The 19,665-nt window shown below is 41.4% G+C and overlaps 1 protein-coding gene across 2 annotated transcripts in view; it reads left to right on the forward strand.

Annotated features, from left to right (window-relative positions):
• The window catches only part of LOC116690745 (eukaryotic translation initiation factor 3 subunit H), a 63,545-nt gene that overhangs the window by 24,924 nt on the left and 18,956 nt on the right, over window positions 1–19,665 (forward strand). Inside the window, exons 1-3 of one of the 2 annotated variants that reach the window (XM_032517911.1) lie at window positions 2,029–2,098; window positions 14,128–14,295; window positions 19,359–19,458. In XM_032517911.1, the coding sequence (XP_032373802.1) occupies window positions 2,044–2,098; window positions 14,128–14,295; window positions 19,359–19,458 (323 nt within the window). In that variant the 5' untranslated portion in view covers window positions 2,029–2,043. Of the gene's footprint in view, window positions 1–2,028; window positions 2,099–14,127; window positions 14,296–19,358; window positions 19,459–19,665 lie in introns of those variants that run through there. The other variant, XM_032517910.1, reaches the window with a different exon arrangement.

Raw genomic sequence — 19,665 nt, forward strand, 5'->3', positions numbered from 1 at the left:
TGTTCATTGCTGCCTACAAGTTAGCAATCAAACACAGCAAAGGCTGGCAGTTGAATGGCGTTATAAGTAGAGATGTTCCGATACGATACCAGTATCCATATCGCCTCCGATACTGCCTAAAACGCTGGTATCGGTAAGGGGAAGTACTGGAGTTTATGCACCTATCCGATACCACAAGCCCTAAAGAAAATCAAGTTAAAGTAGTTTATTTATGTTCTTTTTCCGTTATAACCTACTGTCAAACTGGATGGTAAAAGAAAGTTCTGTGGGGTTCATTGTTTGTGTTTCTTCATGTTTCACAAAGAGTTTAACCTGAGTCAGACCGACAACAAAGATAGAAATCATATCACATCCATACAGGGATAATAGTATACAGCTGTTAAAACATAATAAAATATATGACCCACTGGTATTGGATCAGTACTCGGTATTGGCCGATGCGCAAGTTCAGGTATCAGATTCGGTATTGGGATGCAAAAAAATGGTATTGGACCATCTCTAGTTATGAGCTAATTTTAGCAATCAAACAATCATAGAAAGCTAAAACGTTTTTGAAATGACTGCTAGCTTAGCTACAAGCTAACCATCAAACACAACAAAGGTTGTCACTTGAATGGCGTTTTGAGCTAACGTTAGTAATCAAACAATTATAGACAGGTAAATTGTTTTTGAAATGATTCCCATCTTCTGTTATTGTTTGTAATGAGAAAAGTTTATTTTATGGATTTCACAAATTTCAGCATGACATGTTATGTCGTAAACCGTTTAAACCAGAGCATGTGTGACCCAAATCTGCACTCGACTTGCATCGGGCAGTGACAACGTCTCCCAGAAGCCTGAATGCCTGAAATACTCAATCTTCTCCCGCTTTGGTACTCTGTTGGGCTGTGGTAATCACTGATGGTCCTATGTTTATTCATGCAAGTCTGATGCTTGAATAAATAGACCTTTTTTACACAGGTGAGGCCACATTGGATATGGATGAGACAAATGATGTGGGTGGTGATGCAATTAATTGCCCCTAGATACTGAAGCATGTATGGGAGAGGTTAACAAGCATTCACTTGTGAATACATGCATCAAATGTAGTTGCAGCACCTGTTGGGTGACAAAGGATGACGTTTGAGGAAAAGAAAATGATTCAAAATCAAGGTCATTTTTTAAAAATATGCTTGGCATCTGTGTTAACGTACCAACGTTTTTGAGTAGTTTGCAAAGGAACATCGGCACAAACTCCTTTTGCCGTCCCTTATGCATGTCATATCTGCACCAATAACTAATTTGAATGTAATGGCTGCATTTAGGAAATGTAATATTGGCAGATTGAATATGGTAGCTTATAGAGTTTAAAGGGACTGGAGAAGTGTTATATGCTCCATACTATACATGCACACTTCTTACCTCTTGCTAGCATGCATGCTGTTAAACGAGTATTGACAAAGAGATCGAGTAGAATTCTTTTTACTTTTTCTCCCATTCAAAAAGATAATGAGGTTGATGTGCACATGTGAGTGAGAAAACAATCAAACACACAATTTCCCCTTCCACATCATCTCCCCGTTCCCAATATAAAAACAAAGCCGTTTGACAAGCGACGCTGTCAAATGTGCATATGGTGAACTCGTCACACAAAGCAACTGCCTCTCTCTCTCTCGTGTGCATCACTCTGTGCCTGTTTGTGGCCTAGTGTGTGTGTGTGTGCGTGTGTGTGTGTGTGTGTGTGTGTGTGTGTGTGTGTTTGTATGTGCATGTAAGGCAGGCAGCTCTCCGCAGGGCTTGCTTAACTAAGATTAATTGCACCTAATCCACTGTGCCAGGTGGAACATGTACCACGTTGGGTGCACCCACACAAACACACACAGACACAGTCACAAATAGGCACACACATCCCATTATAGCCTTGCTGCTGAAAATTAGCCTCGTACCTCTCCTGACACCCCGGACCAGACCACAACTCGATAGCACCATTTACTTCTCGACAACTCGCACATTTATCACTGTTCCCTGTTTCCGACAGATGAACGTGCAGACGGACAAAATGCAATGACAGAAGGAAAAGCTATCTGCTTTCTCACATCAGCACCAGCTGACCTTGACAATACATAAAAAGAATGTGGTTGTCCTCTCTTCTCTTTAGAGGAGAAGGAGAGAATGTGCTCAAACCTGGTGCCTTTGACAGTAGTATCCCTGATTTAGCATGTCTGTAGGAACACTGTGAGGCACAGCAGAGTTTTACTGAACAAGTGGAAACGAGGCCAGCAATATGTCTACGGAGCAGGGAACGTAGTAAGGTGATATTAATAATTAGCTACAAAAATGAACAATTGATTGCGCTTTTTATTAGTGTAATTATCTGTATAGCGAAGCATCCTCAAATGAAAACCTTTGTATTACCATGCTGACATGTTGATTGGCTTATTAAGTTGCAGTTGTCCTGGTCAGTGCCATTAAACAATGTGCTGGAAATAATTAGAAAATAAATGGTTTAGAAACAACCTAAGTGACATGTTTTGACAGTAAAACCCTAGCTAAACCTTTGCTTTCTTCAAGCTCAACATTGAACCATTTTTTAATTTTCACGATGATGTATACTGTTTTTGTCAGACGTTTTTTCATACCGCAACTTTGAGATCAGAGAGTCATGTCATAGGTCAGCTTTTCCTTGTGTCATAATGGGGGCCATTCACATAGTACGCGCAATAAACCCATTATTGTCAATGGCTTACGTGCAAGAATTGGCCTGCATTTTGCCGCTTGGCCACCCTTGTGCGGCCTTGTTGCGGCCAAAGTTTGACATGGTTCAACTTTAACAAGCTGACACTGTGCCTTGTGACGTGCGTTCACGTCCATCCATTTTTATCCGCTTATCCAATTGGGGGTCGCGGGGGCAGCAGCTCCAGAAAGGAACCCCAAACTTCCCTTTCCCGAGCCACATCAACCAGCTCCGACTGGGGAATCCCAAGGCGTTCCCAGGCCAGGTTGGAGATATAATCTCTCCACCTAGTCCTGGGTCTTCCCCAAGGCCTCATCCCAGCTGGACGTGCCTGGAACACCTCCCTAGGGAGGCGCCCAGGAGACATCCTTACAAGATGCCCGAACCACCTCAACTGGTTCCTTTCGACGCGAAGAAGCAGCGGCAATAAAAAGTAAACCATACAAGTGGATCCACAAACGGAACATGGACGAGAGGTTGATTTTGTCCGTCAGCGATTTCCCAGAGCTGTACCACACAAGTTTGAGATTGGACAGAGACCACCATAATACCACCATAATAGGCATGCCGGATGTGGAGCTTATTGTAGCCTCTTCATTTAAATCAGGTTTGTTTTTGCTATGTAAAATCAACATGGACATGTCTCCACTGAAATACAATCATAACACATCACACTATGCTACATTTGTTACTTTGGTGCATTTTTCAAATATTGATTTGCAATTGAAAAACAGTGAGTGCATTTCTTAAAACAATTGGTGTAAACTGCACTGCATAGTGACTGACCTGCTAAAAGCATGTATCTTGCTGCAAATCTTTTGTTTGTGTCCAAAGCAAGTATTTACACCAATGACCCAAACTGACAAGTTCTTACACCTTTGTTTATACCAAGTTTATACCACATTCAACAGTTTACTCTGTAAGGATGGTGTAATGAACAACGCACATGAAATGGAGCACTATTCCATATGTGACAAAGTTACACATTATTGTCATCTCTGAGCTGAGAAATACGCCAAAGAAATTGAGAAGAACTGTACTGTTGTGAGCTGCAAAAAACAAAAAAAAGTTGATTATACAGCTCCATACAGGTATTTGTAGGATATGTTTGTATTTTATGTTTTATATTAAGTAAAATATATTTGGAATGATTGACACAAGTCATGTTCGTTTTCATTGAAGTTTACATGCAGGTAGTTGTATATGGCCTTTACACAGACTTTCTATCCATTTCCAAGTGTGTATGCTCCAGTTTGGGAGGAATTAATTGCATTAAACAAAGTGTTTTTCAGAGTATGAACGCATGATAATGAATGTATGAATTTAGGCTCATAGCTTAGCTTTATTATACCCAACTGCAATAACTGCAGACATCTAAATTATGTACTGTATGTAAACCTGCAATGGCACGTAGTGTTGCAATGCAACATTGTATTTAGAAATGAAAATCTATTCATAACCCATCTGGGAAATTGTAGGTCCGACTCTCGTCAGCAGACTGTCAAATTGCTCCCTGTTGAGCCAAAACTACCCCTGGAACCGGTCACAGTGGAAGTGGAGCTCCTTTACCAGCCGCAATTTCCCCAACCGCTCTCTGGACCTGAGGGTCTCGTGCACCCACACCCTTCTTGCTGCTGCCTTCCTCCGTATATCCTCACAACCAGGGCAAGTGCCAATGCTTTCCTTTGGTTCAAAGCCAGAAACATCTTTGCCACCAAATTGCTACTGGAATCGCTACACATCTGATGTAAACACTGGACGCAGACGTGACGTGCATTCAAATATTGGCGCATGTATGACGTAAATGTTGAAAGTCTTCCCCATGTTGCGCCGAGCCCGGCGGCAAGCACAACAAATATATTTTGGGAATAGGACGCAACCTAGCTGCGAGCAGAGCACATGCCGCATACAATGTGAATGACCCCTTTCTCTCTCACACACAAACTCACACACACGCACTGTTGTGTGCTCACTTAGCAAATTGCATTTACAGATGAAAGACAGGCTGTCACCTTCCTTCCTTTCCTTCCTTGCACCTCTAACACTTTAATCTTTTTCCCTCTGCATCTCCTCCCTTGACTTCTCTCCGTTTCTGTCTCTCATGTATGTCGTAATGCTGTTGGCTGGTAGACCTCCTTAATCTTGTGGCTGTTATATTACAGATACTGTATCTACATCTCTGCTACCCAGCCTTTTACCCTCCTGTACTCGGTCCTGTGAGATGAACTTAAGTACCCCTTCATCAGCAACGCTCATCTGTTTGTTTCAAGTACATTCATTTGCTTCTGGGCATAGTTGGTTCTGCTGTCTGGTGTTAATTTTACCGTCTTACATTTTTTAGGGGAAGGGGGTTTTACTGAGTCTGTGCATGGGTATGTTTCATCTTTTTAATCATGGCTTTTTATTATTAGCTGCAGTAAGTGGTGCCCGTAAGCCAGCAGCGTGCGCTATACCTGCTTAGGACAGCTGCTTAGTCAGGTGTGTGTGTGTGTGTGTGTGTGTGTGTGTGTGTGTGTGTGTGTGTGTGTGTGTGTGTGTGTGTGTGTGTGTGTGTGTGTGTGTGTGTGTGTGTGTGTGTGTGTGTGTGTGTGTGTGTGTGTGTGTGTGTGTGTGTGTGTGTGTGTGTGCGTGTGCGCATCTGTCCACCACTTTTCCTGAAATCATCTTTCCATCCAGTCCTCTTTCACCCATCTATCTCCAAATCAAATTCTTACTTTACGGCCCAATCACCTGCCCCCTGAGTCCTATCCCTTCTCCATTCTATTGCTCCTGACCTTCTTCCTTTCCTCACCCATCTCATCAACATCTCCTTGACAACTGGCTGTTTCCCCGACACTCTCAAAGAGGCAACTACTAAAAAAACAACACTTGACTCGCTATGGTAAATACCGTAATTCCTCAAAATAAAAACCGGGGCCTTTATTTACCTAAATGGCAGAAGATACCTGGCTTTTATTTGAAGCAGGTTTCTATTACAGGCAGGCCTTTATTTCTGATTCTATCTGTTGATAAGTATAATTGTTTTTGAAAAAACCGTTTTAAATGAAAGCCGTGGTGTTCCAGTGGACAGAGATCATTCATATTTTAAAGAAATATTTGCAATATGTTTCCCAATATTTGGGTCAGAAATAATTAACCACCACCATTGTGTCAGTTTGAACCCTGTAAATGAACCGGGTCGGGTATTTATTTCAAATATAGGTAGCCTACTACGGTATTATTGGTAGACTACAATAAGAGCATACAGTAGTTACACCACACCAGTATCTAATTAACGTTACAGACTGTAGCTAGCTAGCTTCATTTCTAGCTCCAGGCTAACTCTTTTCCTCCCGCCTCCACCCTTCTAACCGTGCTCTGCTCCTGTCGGCTAAACTTGTTAGCTCATCGTCCTGTTTCTTCCGTAATCAGATCCTCCTGGAGTCGATGTCGAAATGTCTCGCAGCTTTTTTTTTTCCTGGCCTTAATTTGAGGCCAGCCTTTATTTGTCCGTGTTGACCACGCCCCCGGCCACTATCAGAGGCCCGGCTTTCACACTACGCTGCTCCTCCGCTCTCTTCACTGGGTAGCAATTGCTGCCCACATCCGCTTCAAGACACTAGTACTTGCCTACAGGGCCATGAACGGATAAGCCCCCAGCTTACATCCAGGACATAAAACAAAAGAAACCTATGCAAGGCTCATGCAGGCAGCACTTCTTAGCTTTCTAAATGTCTGTTAGCTCAAAGCCTAAGTGCTGTAATGTACCAGTAGGACAAAAGACACAGTATAAGCCAAATGAAACTAGGATGGAATCTGGCAACTTGTTGATTCTTTTGTTTTCAGTGGCAGTTCATGGAGGAAACTTTTCAGACACTTGTCAGCGACACTAGTCAGCGCCTTCATTATGTTAAACACACACATGGGCATTGTGGGGTGGGAATGGATACGTGCAATACTGTGCATTTTGAAAATGTCAAATTTTGTCTCAGCTGTACACTTAATTATTAAACGTGTCGCCTCAAGGGTGTCGGGTACAGACATGGCTGTGCATTTTACCGTTCCAATCATTATGGAGACATTGTTTTTCACTTTCTAGCTTGATGATATCTGTCAATGAGGATGGAAACTTCCCCTCAAAAACAAATTATACTGACCTAAAAATGCACAGGGTCTTCAGGAGTTGAGGAGTCCACAGTTCACCAGTGATTTGAAATGTGATGAACGGACTCAGACCAGCAGAAAGTGTAAACAGGGTAAACCGGAAAGCAGCGGTGGAACAACAAGGCAGAACAGGCAGCTAGTCTCAAGGCCTTCAAACATCGAGATTTACTTTGTTCTCCAAAGTAGACGAGCAGACGTAGTGTTTAGTTGTATGAGGGGTAATGTCAAGCCAGGTGTGTTTATAGAATGCAGGATTGTCACAGGGCCTTGAAAGAAAACTAAGGATCCAAAATAAACGCAGAGAGGGTAAGAACTTGTGTTGTTTCAACACTGGAATCTCTAACTTTGACATTATACCTTGAAAAATATTGATTTTTGATACCACAGGGATAATATATGGGCTTGCTTGGATCCTTTCCTTGTTCATTTGCCTCTAATGTGAAGTATTAGTATGACACTCCAAAACCAGTCACAGAAGCTCTGCACTTGCCATCTTTAATGAGCCACCACCAAAATCAAACTCACAACTTATTGTTTTCAACCAGAGCACCTGGGCCATCTACCTGTGCATGATGGCTATGTTGCTAAACCGCTGTGGCACGCACACGTGGTGTCCACACAGTCGCCGTTGGTGTCTTTAAATGGTAATGCACCTAAACATTTGTTTTGTTTTTCTCTTAGCTCTGAAGTATTTATGAAATGCCAAGATGCACATGCTGTGCTGTCACCACTGAACACCCCTGGCAAAATATGAGGAATTAGTCAGTTAGAGCAGCCAGCAATGGTAGCAGTCCTATCAATCATCCAAAATGGCCGTTTTTGTGTTTTTTCGGTGTTGACTTTGAGAGAATACTGATGGGTCAACACAAAGCAAAACATTTATTTTATATTTGCAGGGTAAGCAAGGTTAGAAAGCAAACCCATCTCTTGACTTTAACCATGCTACTCTGTAGCAGTGATGAGTGCAGTTTAATCACAGCTCTATAGTTCTGTTCTAAAACCAAGCTTGGAACAGTTTTGTTTCCCCTCAATTTCTGTTGAACTATCCTTGATCGGTGGTCTATCTTTGGCTCACCATTCTACTTTTATTGCAACTAAGTGAGAGTGAATTTCAACAAGCCATTATTTTTGATAGAAGTCTGATTGGGCTGTCTAACCTCATTTTAGGCTAATCAAAATTTGTATTCACATATGTGCGTTTATTGAGAGAGAGAGGTGTCGGATTGTTAACGAATTTAACATTTCAGCAGAGGTGTTCATTTCCATACAGGTTTAGTGGCCTGACGGTTAACTGTGAAGTAGGGGATTGGATTCGCAGGGGTATTTTGGCAACTTAATTAACCCAACCCAGGGTGAGTCTGATGAAAACTGATGTATCTGCCCGGTTCAACTCTGAGACTTTCTTGCATTGCACAGCGCCCTGAAGGAATAATCTCTGAGTTTTAGCCTACGTTATGTTCTGCCAGCTCACACCAATGTAATACAATAGTTGTTCTAAAGCGTTCTGCATGTGGCGTCTGCTAATGCGCAGGTTACATTCCCCCCAAACACGGACACACACAGATACGTCTCGCATTATAAGATAATAGCCTGCCTAGAAGTGCTATCACGCTCTGTCTGCACTTGTTGTCTGGCTTTGCTTTGCATGTGTGGGATTCTGAAACGTCCTGAAATTCAGAAATTGTCGCTTGTTTTTTCAAACTCAAAGACAGTCTAAAGTAGTTCTACTTTGCACATGTTTGTGGGTCTGAAACGTATGTCACATTGGAGCTGCCAAAGTTCCGCTGCTCTCTGTCTCTGGTCCTCAGGGTGAGAGGGGGAGTGGCCAGCGGCTAGAGCAGCAAAAGCCAATGTGTGCTTCTTTTACCAATATTTATATATATATATATAACGATATCTTTTGCATTTCTAATCCAAACAATGTCAAACCTGGCACCGCATCTACTCGTGCCCGTAGCAAGACACCTGTCAAGTTTGGAATCCATCGAACTAACAGTTCGAGAGATATGCGCACAACATACACTGACAGAGATCGAGAGAGAGAGAGGGGACGAGAGACACAGAGCGAGAGACAGACAGACAAAGAGACAGACACAGAGGGATGACGAGAGACACAGAGACAGACACAGAGAGAGACAAACACAAAGGGAGGACAAGAGACACAGAGAGAGGATGAGAGACACAGAGAGACAGACACTGTGTGTGAGATTAGAATGTGTTGTGACACATACGCACATCTTGCTGCCTGCGCTGGGATGTTGTGGCCTGCAGCAGCATGCAAGGTCTGATGCAGTTCGCCTCTTGTGTCATCGAGTATTAGAGTATGGACTATCTGTCAGGTTCATTGCAGACACACACAGAGACACACACACATACACACTACTAGTGCCTCGTTGATTATGACCCTTAACATTACTGCCCAAGGTGGGGAGTTTAGCTCCCAGCTGATAAATACCTCCACTCTACCGTACAAGCATATACGTACACATTCACTTTAGATATACAGCTGGCAGTACATGGCATCCTAAGGCTTCACACATCTCACACTTTCTCTTTCCACGCATTTAAGCACACAGACACACCTGCTCACAAACACATTTCCTGCTCTCCCACATTTTGCACTTTCGCTGAGAATCATGCCCTGTTTCTTTCTTCGTTTTTCTCTTTGCCATGGTTTCACCCATACTCTTTTAAATACACATTCATTTTGTCCCCGTATTACAGCCCCTTTCTACACACACACACACACACACACACATCAAGCAGCGCTAAGGGAATGGACAGACTCATTCCCTGTCTGGCCTCAGGACCCAGATTGATTGATAGGAGAGGCAGCAGGGCAGCAGAAATGAGTGAGGAATAGCAAACGGTGGCGCATGCTCCCACCTCCGCGCCTTGGTGATATTGTTAAATTGGCTATTCTCTGGCCTATGCTGTCGTTAATGTCCACAGAATATTAGCGGCTGTCTTAGTGACAACAAGCAAACTGGAGCAAGACGTCCAGGTTTTGGTTTTGAACATAGAATACAGAGGGCTTCTAAACCGGCTTGCCATGCTAGGACCTACACCTTTTCAGGATGTTTGAGTCTCACCCTGTTAAGGACATTTACAGGATCTAGATACCAGAGGTATTGTCGTAATTTTAACACGCTCCTTGCATGCTTCTTACCCTTGGCAGCTACTAACATAGTTGAAAAGGGGGAGAGAGAAGGAAAAGCACTGATCAAGCTGATTTGCTTGTAGTGCAGATCAGTGCAGATCAACGTCCAGCTTTGTATGAAAAAATATTTGCTAGTACTTCATTTTTTTCCCAAGATCATCAATAAAAATAGCAAACATTTGATGGTTACAGCTTCACGAGTCCTAATATGTAGGTTTTCTCATTGCTAATTGTTTTTTTTTCTTTAAAAGATTGTTGTCTTTAAAAGCATTATAAAATATTTAGCGTGTTTAATAATAATTTATTCTGGTTTGTGTAATTATAAACTGATTAAAATAATCCAGAGATTTGCTGCTTATTTACACCTAGCTTTTTTTTTTACAACACAGATTGTAAAAGTTCTCCGGACCTCCAAAGGCTTATACACACACACACACACACACACACACACACACACACACACACACACACACACACACACACACACACACACACACACACACACACACTTAGGTTAGATGGTCACACAGTTTGTTTTGCTATCTGTTTCGCAGCTTTAGTTCTTGGTTTTTGAACAAATGAGGTAGTGATCCTGCAGTACTTACAAGGCTCTGTGCTCTGTATTAGATCTGTGGTGGATGAGCTGGCTGGCCTGCCACTGGCCTGTAGTCTCACTCAGCCAACGGAAACTCAGTTTAGCTATCAGGCTGCATGTCAGTTGGTTGTCTGCAAGCATCTTCTGTCTATTTCTTTCTGACCTGGGTACGGCGTGTAGTAGTTGTTTCTAAGTCTGCCTGTCTGCTTGAATCTCTGGGGGAAGCTTAGTGTACGGATGGGTAGAAGACAAGCTTTCCTTCTGTTATTTTCTTACATGTGGTGCTGTAGACTTTGAATTATTTACAGAACAAAAAAGTGGCTAAAACATGTACAAACATTGTACGTTTGTACATGTTTTAGCCACTTTTTGTGGACTGAATACTGTTTTTTTTTTGTCTTATGTGCCACTTTAATTTTTCATTAGCATCAGTTTGCACTGGTATTGGTATGGAAATGGTATTTATGTCAAAACACCTCAGTATCACATCTTTACACTGAGGTTCCTTACCCTCTTAACTATTTAGGTAATTAAGTTATTGATTAACCCACAGTTGAAATGTATTGATTAGTTGGCAATTATGCTTCCATTGTATCACTAGTCCTAACATACATACATCCAGTCAATAAATAAAATGCCTGTTCAACATCTCCACATTGTACATATTTCAGAGTGCAGCCATGAGGACCAACATCATATTTACAAGACATTTATTGACATCTTTGCTCAAGTGCATCTAAATACCACACAGTCATTGTCTTAAACGCTAAACCAGAATTTCCATACGTCATTGATAAGTAAATACAATAAATTTAAAATACAGACTGAATATAATATAATATTTTTTTCCAATAAAATAATGTAACACTGTTAAACCGGAGTTAGCTGTAACGCGTCCATTCTATCTACTAGATTGACATAGAGTTAAGGAGAGTTGCACAGATAAGTTTTAATGCAGGCAAACTTCCCAACACAGATCTTTTTAATTAGTAATAGGTGAGTAGTCCAAAAGTAAAATCATAACCTAAGTGATTTGGCATATAAAGATATTGTACATATATTAAGGTTATAAAGAACTGGGAAGGGTGTTAGCGACTGGATAAAACATGAGAGATTAGGACTGGGCAACATGGAGAAAATCAAATATCACAATATTTTTGACCAAATACCTCGATATCGATACCAAAATCGTATTGTAGTGTTGACTATTGGTCCTTTCACAAAATATTTACACAATGAGATTTTTCATAAATAATCAACAGTAATGTGGACACAATGACTTAGTGGGTAAAGGCAAATAATAGAACAGTCTGGTAAGTTCAGAAAATGACATCTTTTTACTTTAATGCAGCCTTGAAAACCAGTAAAAGACAACACTTATGTCATATTACGATATTATGTCCAAAATCTAAGATGATATCTAGTCTCATATCACGATATCAATATAATATCGATATGTTGCCCAGCTCTATTAGAAATAGCTGATTGGTTTTCCTGACAGATCACTTTGTGCACCATTTCCCTGCTAATGACAGGGTATTGGTGCAAGGAGACACATTAGTGCCGCTTGAGAGGTAAGTACCCATACTGATCGGCATAGGAGTGCAGAGACAGATACAGTAGTTAGGTGGCAGGCTGCTTTCCCTCTCCACTGAGCTCTGTTTCTTGCAGTCTGCTGCTAGCCTGCCCCTAGGCAGAGCCACTCTCCAGCAGACCAACTCCTTCACAAACACTCTCTCCCTTCCTCATGCTCTCTCTTTTGCTTCTTCTCTTAATTGTCTTACCCACTCCATGTTTTAATTCTCACCTAGTTCTCATTTGACACTGTAGACTCAGAATTACAAAGAATATGCTCTCACCTGCTACCCTCCACCAGCTAATTTGTGTCTATAAAAAATATACTATACTCACATATCTCAAGTGGGTTTGCTACTACGCACAAGAATCACAGCTAAGAAACACACACACACACAGTGCCAGACGCCACCTGACACCTCCTCCTCCCACAGTTTGTCACAGTTGCTACACGGTCTACAAGCTCTCTCTTCCCCCTCATATTCCCCATCTTTCTCAATTCCTCTCCTTTCTTCCCGTCTCCTCCCGTCTGTATTATCTCATCAATCTACTCTGCTTTCCTTTGTCTGATTGACCATGTCGATCACTAAATAAAAAGGCTAGATTAAAAGGCTTGATAGGTGCATCCCTGCAGAACGGGCTGTGAATAGGGCCTCCATGCCTGTCTGTCCCGCAGTCCTGTGTTCCAACCAGGTGCTCAGTGTTTTTATTGTCAGGAAGAAGAGTCACCACATGCCGCACTCCTGCAGGAGTTGAATGTGTAATTGTGGGCAGACCAGTGCCATTAGTTTTCTGTGTGGAGTACAGCAGAGGCAGTGGAACAAATGACAGTAAGCGAGAAGTGTGGGTGTTTGAGGTTGGTTAATGACTGGATAACTTAATGCAAATAAACCAGAAAGTACTGCGTGCACGACTGCTCTCTTTATGAGTGGTGCATGGACTCTGAAATGTCGAATCTCTTAAAGTGACCAACTGAAATGTTTAAATATTTGGACTGAACATATACTCCCTGCTTTACAAAACATTGCCACCAGGGCCTGAATTTCAGGACATTAGAAAGAACCCAAAAGAGACATTTTACCTTTGTAAAAAGGTGACATTACATTTTTACTCACTCGCTCCGTTTTCTTTCTGTTCTGCTCTCCACCCTCTTCCTCTTTTCCTTCATTCTCTTCTCCCCCTTATGCCAGTCTCCCCTCTCCTCCCCCCACTACCCTTCACATTTCCATCGTCCTTTTTTTTCTTTTCATCTGCTTCCCACCATCCCTCTTTTCCACCTCTGCGGGTTGTTCTTGTTAACAGCCCCAGCAGTAGCAGGATGTGCTCTACAGGCTGGGGTCTAGGGGGCCACAGCTGCCCAATAACACCCTGATTTATCAACCTCCTCCAGCTAGCCTGCATGGAGATGCTGTTTTGCTCGCTTGCTTTGGTTGTTACTTACATCCGGCGAGGCAGGTTGTTTGTATTTCTGGCCGCACGTCCTAAGGATGTATCTGGTGTAATGAAATGGCTCTCCTCGTAATGTATCTAGCCTTCTCTCCAGTAGCTGAAGCCTGTCTGTGCATCTATCTATCTTGTTTTTTCTCTACCAGGAGATATTTACTGACTTAAGGAATGAAAGGGGTGACTGGTGGTCTAGGTTGATGTTTGTTTTAGAAATCTCCGCCACAACCACTTGATAACAGAAGATGAAGCCTTTGTTTTCTGTGTTGCTTTACTCTTCTTGCTCACTGTATTTCTCATCTTCTCCCCCTCCCTCTGTTTGTACACCATGTCCAGTTACAGATGGAGACTAGAAATGCACAGATCCAACAAAAAAAAATCCTCAAACTGATTTCAATTAAATTAATTTTGAATTAAATGTTTTTTTCTTCCTCCCTTTCTCTCTCATTCCTCTGACTTTCCCTCTCTCTCCAATTCTTCCTCCCTCTCCGCCTCTAGTCCAGTACCAGATGGAGATGATGCGTTCTCTGCGTCACGTCAACATTGACCATCTGCATGTGGGCTGGTACCAGTCCACCTACTATGGCTCCTTTGTCAGCCGAGCGCTGCTCGACTCCCAGTTCAGCTACCAGCACGCCATTGAAGAGTCCGTTGTACTCATCTATGGTAAGTAGACCCATTCAAAAGACCTGGGAAGGACTATATGGACGAATTTCTTATCACTCACCATTGTCCACAACATCCTTTTAAAATCAACAGCAAGACAAGACAGCTGCTCCAAAGTATCCATCTGGGAGTCTTGTACATAATGTGGGTTCCAAGTCTTTTGAAACGTTTGGCCATGTTGAAGCATTAGAACATAGAAGTTGGTTGAAGTCATTATCAAATACATTACAAATAATTGGAAGTAACTATATGTAACTGTAAATGTTCCTGAAACTGTGATTTTTATTTTTAATTCTTTTTATCTGACAATCATAAATGACCTGTAACAGTAAACGAGACTAACGAGTAAATGAGAGAACGCTATTTTTCTATAGTTTACGGCGCTAAAGAACCCACATTCTGACGCGTCAAAGATTTCGGTGTGACCAGTGTTATTGTATCCAGCCAGGTAAAAGCAGGAGATTTTTAAATATATTTTAGAAGACATCTGTTGTGGTTATGGCTGACACTGGGGCAGGGCCATTACAGAATAGAAGGACATTAAACAGAAAACAACTAAAAGCTAAAGTGAAAGTGAGATGACGTGTGAAAACCTGGTTCCGTCAGGCTTTCAACAGAAGGAGACATTTACCGGATTGTAAATGATTTAAAATTGTCCCAGATTTGGCCCTCAGGTATGCATTATGTCTATTTCCATTATTCAATAACTTAAGAATGTGTGATGTGGTTGTATGTCAGCCTACACTAAATTACGCCCCCCTTCCATTTAACGGTCGGTTTTATTTCTTTTCAGTTTGTGTTTAGGCCTACTATTTTCTTTTCCCTGGTCCCTCTGTTCCTGTGTAAAGCGTCCTCGGCTTTCAACAAATGCACCGTATAAATCAAAGTTATTATTACATTGGTTGCTAATGTTACAGCGAACTCTTAAGGCTTTGGCTCGAGCTCACATTACCGCATGCAACACTTGTAATACAGCGATGCATCTGTAACTTAATATCTTATTGCAAATGAATGATTTTCTGTCTGAGCCAAATATTTATCAAAACTATATGACCTCCTGGGAACGCTCACAATGGTAATACAGTGGGCAATACAGTACAGTAAAGACCTTTACGCTATTGGCCAAAGCGGCCGCTAGAATCAACACAACTGAAAGTTACATATAGCCACTTTAAATTATTGAAGGTTTTAATGGTAGCTAGCTTACCCTTTGGGTCAGTAGTCACTTATAATTAAAACACGAGTGGCTTTTAATAGACAAGACGGACGGGTTCAACCATCAGTCAGTAAAGGTAATGATAAGGTGGGCTAGTCTAATTCTTATCCAATTTATTGACATCACCACCAGGGAATGTTATATTGACTAAGTTGTAAAAGAACAATTGACCTGCATGACAGGTGAACAATATAGCAGTGCTCGAACTCTGAAATACTGTTCAGCCATTCACAGACGACCAAAAATAATAGACATTCATGCCGGTGGAAAGTGGTTCCAGGAGAGTAGGACCACACCAGTTAAGATTTACTGAAAATGAAAAAAAACAACAACTCTTAAATCACAAAAGCTAGCTCAGATCTTTTTAATTAGTTTGACTTCTCAGGCATTGAAACAGCACGGATACTTAGTGATGGCCAAATGAAGCTCCGTGAACCATGTTCTCTTTTTTTCTGAGCCCAATAGATGGGGCTCTCCCTTCAACGAAGGGTTGAAAACAGTGAATTGCCATTTCTTTAACCTTTTTCTTTGAACAGAGAGCGCCATCCAATGAGCTCAGATAATAAAGAAAATGGTTCACAAAGCTTAATTTGGCCATCACGACTGCTACTAGGGAGAAGATAAAGCTCATCCTTTTCCTTTTGTCTAGATCTGCAATATGCAGATGTTCTTTCGTATAATGCCAACTGCTATTCAACATCATGGTAGCAGGGCGTGTCCGCAAAGACCCGGTCTTATGCCCTGGCAGTAAACCACCAGTGGCAGGTTAAAGGGGGTCTTATGGAGGAAACACCCCTTGAACAGCAGAGGAGGCAGCGACGAGCAAGAAGCGGGGAAAATAGTCAGGAGTAACAAGGTGGCTGGTAACCACTAACATGACGTGCATGGACATCATGCGCCAGCCCTGCACCTGCTTCACAGCAAAGACCTTTTAAAAGCTGCCCATAATTGCTGCACTACAAATGCCATCCCAGATGGTGGAAGCTTTCTTTCAACTGACAGCAATTTCCAAACCTACATGACAGCAAATTAAAACCTGTCACTATAAAACAGTGTGCATTCAACTCCTCAGTAAATAGATGATTCATTACCACATAACCATATATAATGTAATATATTATATGAAATATATATGAAATATTATATATGTAATGTAACTCATTCATTAGAGTTTTACAAGTTGAAGATATATATATATATATATATATATATATATATATATATATATATATATAGTCAGAATGCCAGATCGTATCAAGATAGTATTTTCTGCCCATATTACAAATTTCATAATGAGCAGAGTTCAGCTCCTTTTTGTGTATGAGCCAAAAAATAAGTGTAAAGTACAGTAAAGCTTAGTGTTTACTTACTTCAAGTCAAGAGTAAAGCGGCAACCAGAATTGTTATTTCAAAGCAATGTCATGTTTCAGTGCTGGTGAGTGTAGAGAGGTAACCCCACACACCCCCCGGGGTGTCATGTTCTTTGATTGTAAACATTCATGATAGGCAAGGATTCCTTTCAACCAGCTGACATATGAACCCCTCTGATCTAGTCCTGCCAGCTAGTTGGCCACTCAGGCAGGCAGACAGTAAGTCAGCCCTTTCTCATTATAAACGAGGGCTCCTGTTAATGTCAGTCAATAATGCAGCGCTTAATGGATCAAAGCACCTCAAAGGAATTGACGTTCCCTTGGTTTAAAGAGAAAGGCAAAGAAAATTGATTTTTTTTTTTTTCTCTCTCTCTTCGTCATTAGCACACCGGTCATTTTGTGTCAATAAATGAATCAATCAGGCTACCAACTGGCGAGTTAATAGTTTCCGTCCGATGACAGCTTAGAATTGTGAAGAGTGCGTTTTTAAAACAATGACTTAAATATGTTCGCCGTGACAACAGTTTTCTTGTATGAAGGGAGCCATTGAAGAGGTTAAGATGGACATGCACAGAGCAAACTTCCAATAGCTCTTTGCAGGTTCAGAGCTTAAATCAGGGACATATTTATTTATTCATAAAGGTATACATTTCATTTTTAAACCAAACAAATACCTAGCTCCCACTAGATCCTTGCTAATTTAAGTACTCTGTACAGTGATGTGCTCTATTTGGCTTAAACTCCACTGTGCAATTTTGCCATTCTTTTGATTTTCTTGTTTTAGTGCTTATTTTGGCATCAACAGATTAAAGACTAACAGATAAAACGCCCATCCCTGTTCTCCATAGCCGCTTACTTTACTGTACATTGACCAACAAAAAGGTGTGTGCGTGCGTGCGTGCGTGCATGCGCGTGCGTGTGTGTGTATAATGTGTGCAATGTGTGCAAATGCACATGTGGTAGAGGCCAATCTTTCCTTTTTATGAAACGGAAATTTCCATTAATTTAAGAGGCCCGTAGGAGCTGGATTGTGATTTATTTACCAAGCTTTTTATGGATAGGAGAAAATTGTTTTAATCAAGTGTGGATGTCACCAGCCAGTCTCAGTGGCAATTGGCCAGTATCTTGTTTGGGAGTCACCATGCTGTAGGCAAATGGCTTGTCGCAGTTGGCTTTTGGAAAGGAAGTAAGTCACTCAAACATTTGTGGTAGACTGGAGTTTGGTGGCTGTCAGCCTGTCCAGTCTGAGCCAGTATAACCACTTCCTCTCTCTCTCTCTGTAGCAAGTAGCATAAACAGGAATGTGAAAAAGAATTCAACGACTGAGACATTCCTCAGCCAGTCTAGATACTTTTTTCTGTCTTTTTAAAATGTGTCTTTTCAGTTTGTTGAATTGACTTAATATACTAGAAGGCCTGCTGTGCAAATGCCATTTTGCAGTGGACAGACCACCAGCTCCTCCACTCCCCTCCGGACTGCTCAGATTTGTAAGCCTGTACGGACACAAGTGTTTCATATCTCTAAGATGGATGGAGTAGAATTTCAGATCAGTGACAAAATCGATGAAGTTAGAGATCTGATGGGGAGAAACTGCATCTTCCCTGATTGTTTTTTATGGTAGCTCCATTCCAGCTAGCACCTTGTTAACAGGATTTTTTTTGTACTTGTTTTAACCGAGGACACTTGTGATTTTCAGATCAGTTAGACTTCTTTGTTTGGAAATAGAAACTTGACACTTTTGAGATGTGTACAAATAAGAAATAAAAAAACCTGAGTCTAGTGGTGTATAAATACTCAACTGCTGGCTTTCATTTTTAGTAAGGACAACATAACTTCTGGATTAGAGACAATATTGTAATTTTGATCTATGATTGTGGGCAGTGCACAACACAGACACACACCGGTATATCTTGCATGTAAGACCAATCTTATCATTGCTGTTGTCACATCACGCCAATTCCACTTGCAGATATAGTTATGCTTAGTTTTTCTTATTGGAAAGATAATTCCAGAGGGTGCCTCCATCACCAGGTTAAACAACATCTGAAGCATAGGGTTGAATCTTAGTGCACTGTCACTGAAAGTTAAAGTGATAAAGATAACTTATCTTAGCTTCAGGAATCCTGTCCGCTCTGGTACTCTATATACTCTATTTTACTATGTTAAATCACTATGTGAGGATGTTTTGGGTTGTGATTGTGTATTACTGGATCAACACTTTCTGCAGACTTTCAGATATGCATACAAATATCAAATCTAGAATGTATGTCAGCAGATGACTGTAAGCCTTTGCATGGTACTGATTGCGTTGGATCAACCACACAAAACCCAGGAAGCCACTATTGTCTTACCTGTCTTAGAAAGCTTAACCTAAAAGGGAAATAAGATTTGATTGTTTTCACAATTTAGAGAGTAAGATTTAACGAGGCGTTTTACATTGTTCTTTCCCCTTTCATCACTCTCCTTTGTGATTCTAGATCCTATAAAGACGGCACAAGGCTCCCTGTCCCTGAAGGCCTACAGGCTTACCCCCAAACTCATGGAGATCTGCAAAGAGAAAGATTTCACACCTGAGGCGTAAGTAACTCAATGCATGGGCTCCCATTGGTTACAGGAATACAGAATTGATAAGTTTGTGCCCTTTCAGTCTTTTGCTCATTCAATGAATGCAAATGCAGGCTTGTACATCCACAGGGGAGGCATTTAGTCGCAGTTGCAGATTGATGCTGATGATGATGATTTATCAGTTCGCCCTCGCCCGTCAAACAAATGTACCATGTTTAT

This window comes from Etheostoma spectabile, chromosome 6 (genome assembly GCF_008692095.1).
Source record: "Etheostoma spectabile isolate EspeVRDwgs_2016 chromosome 6, UIUC_Espe_1.0, whole genome shotgun sequence".
NCBI lineage: Eukaryota > Metazoa > Chordata > Actinopteri > Perciformes > Percidae > Etheostoma > Etheostoma spectabile.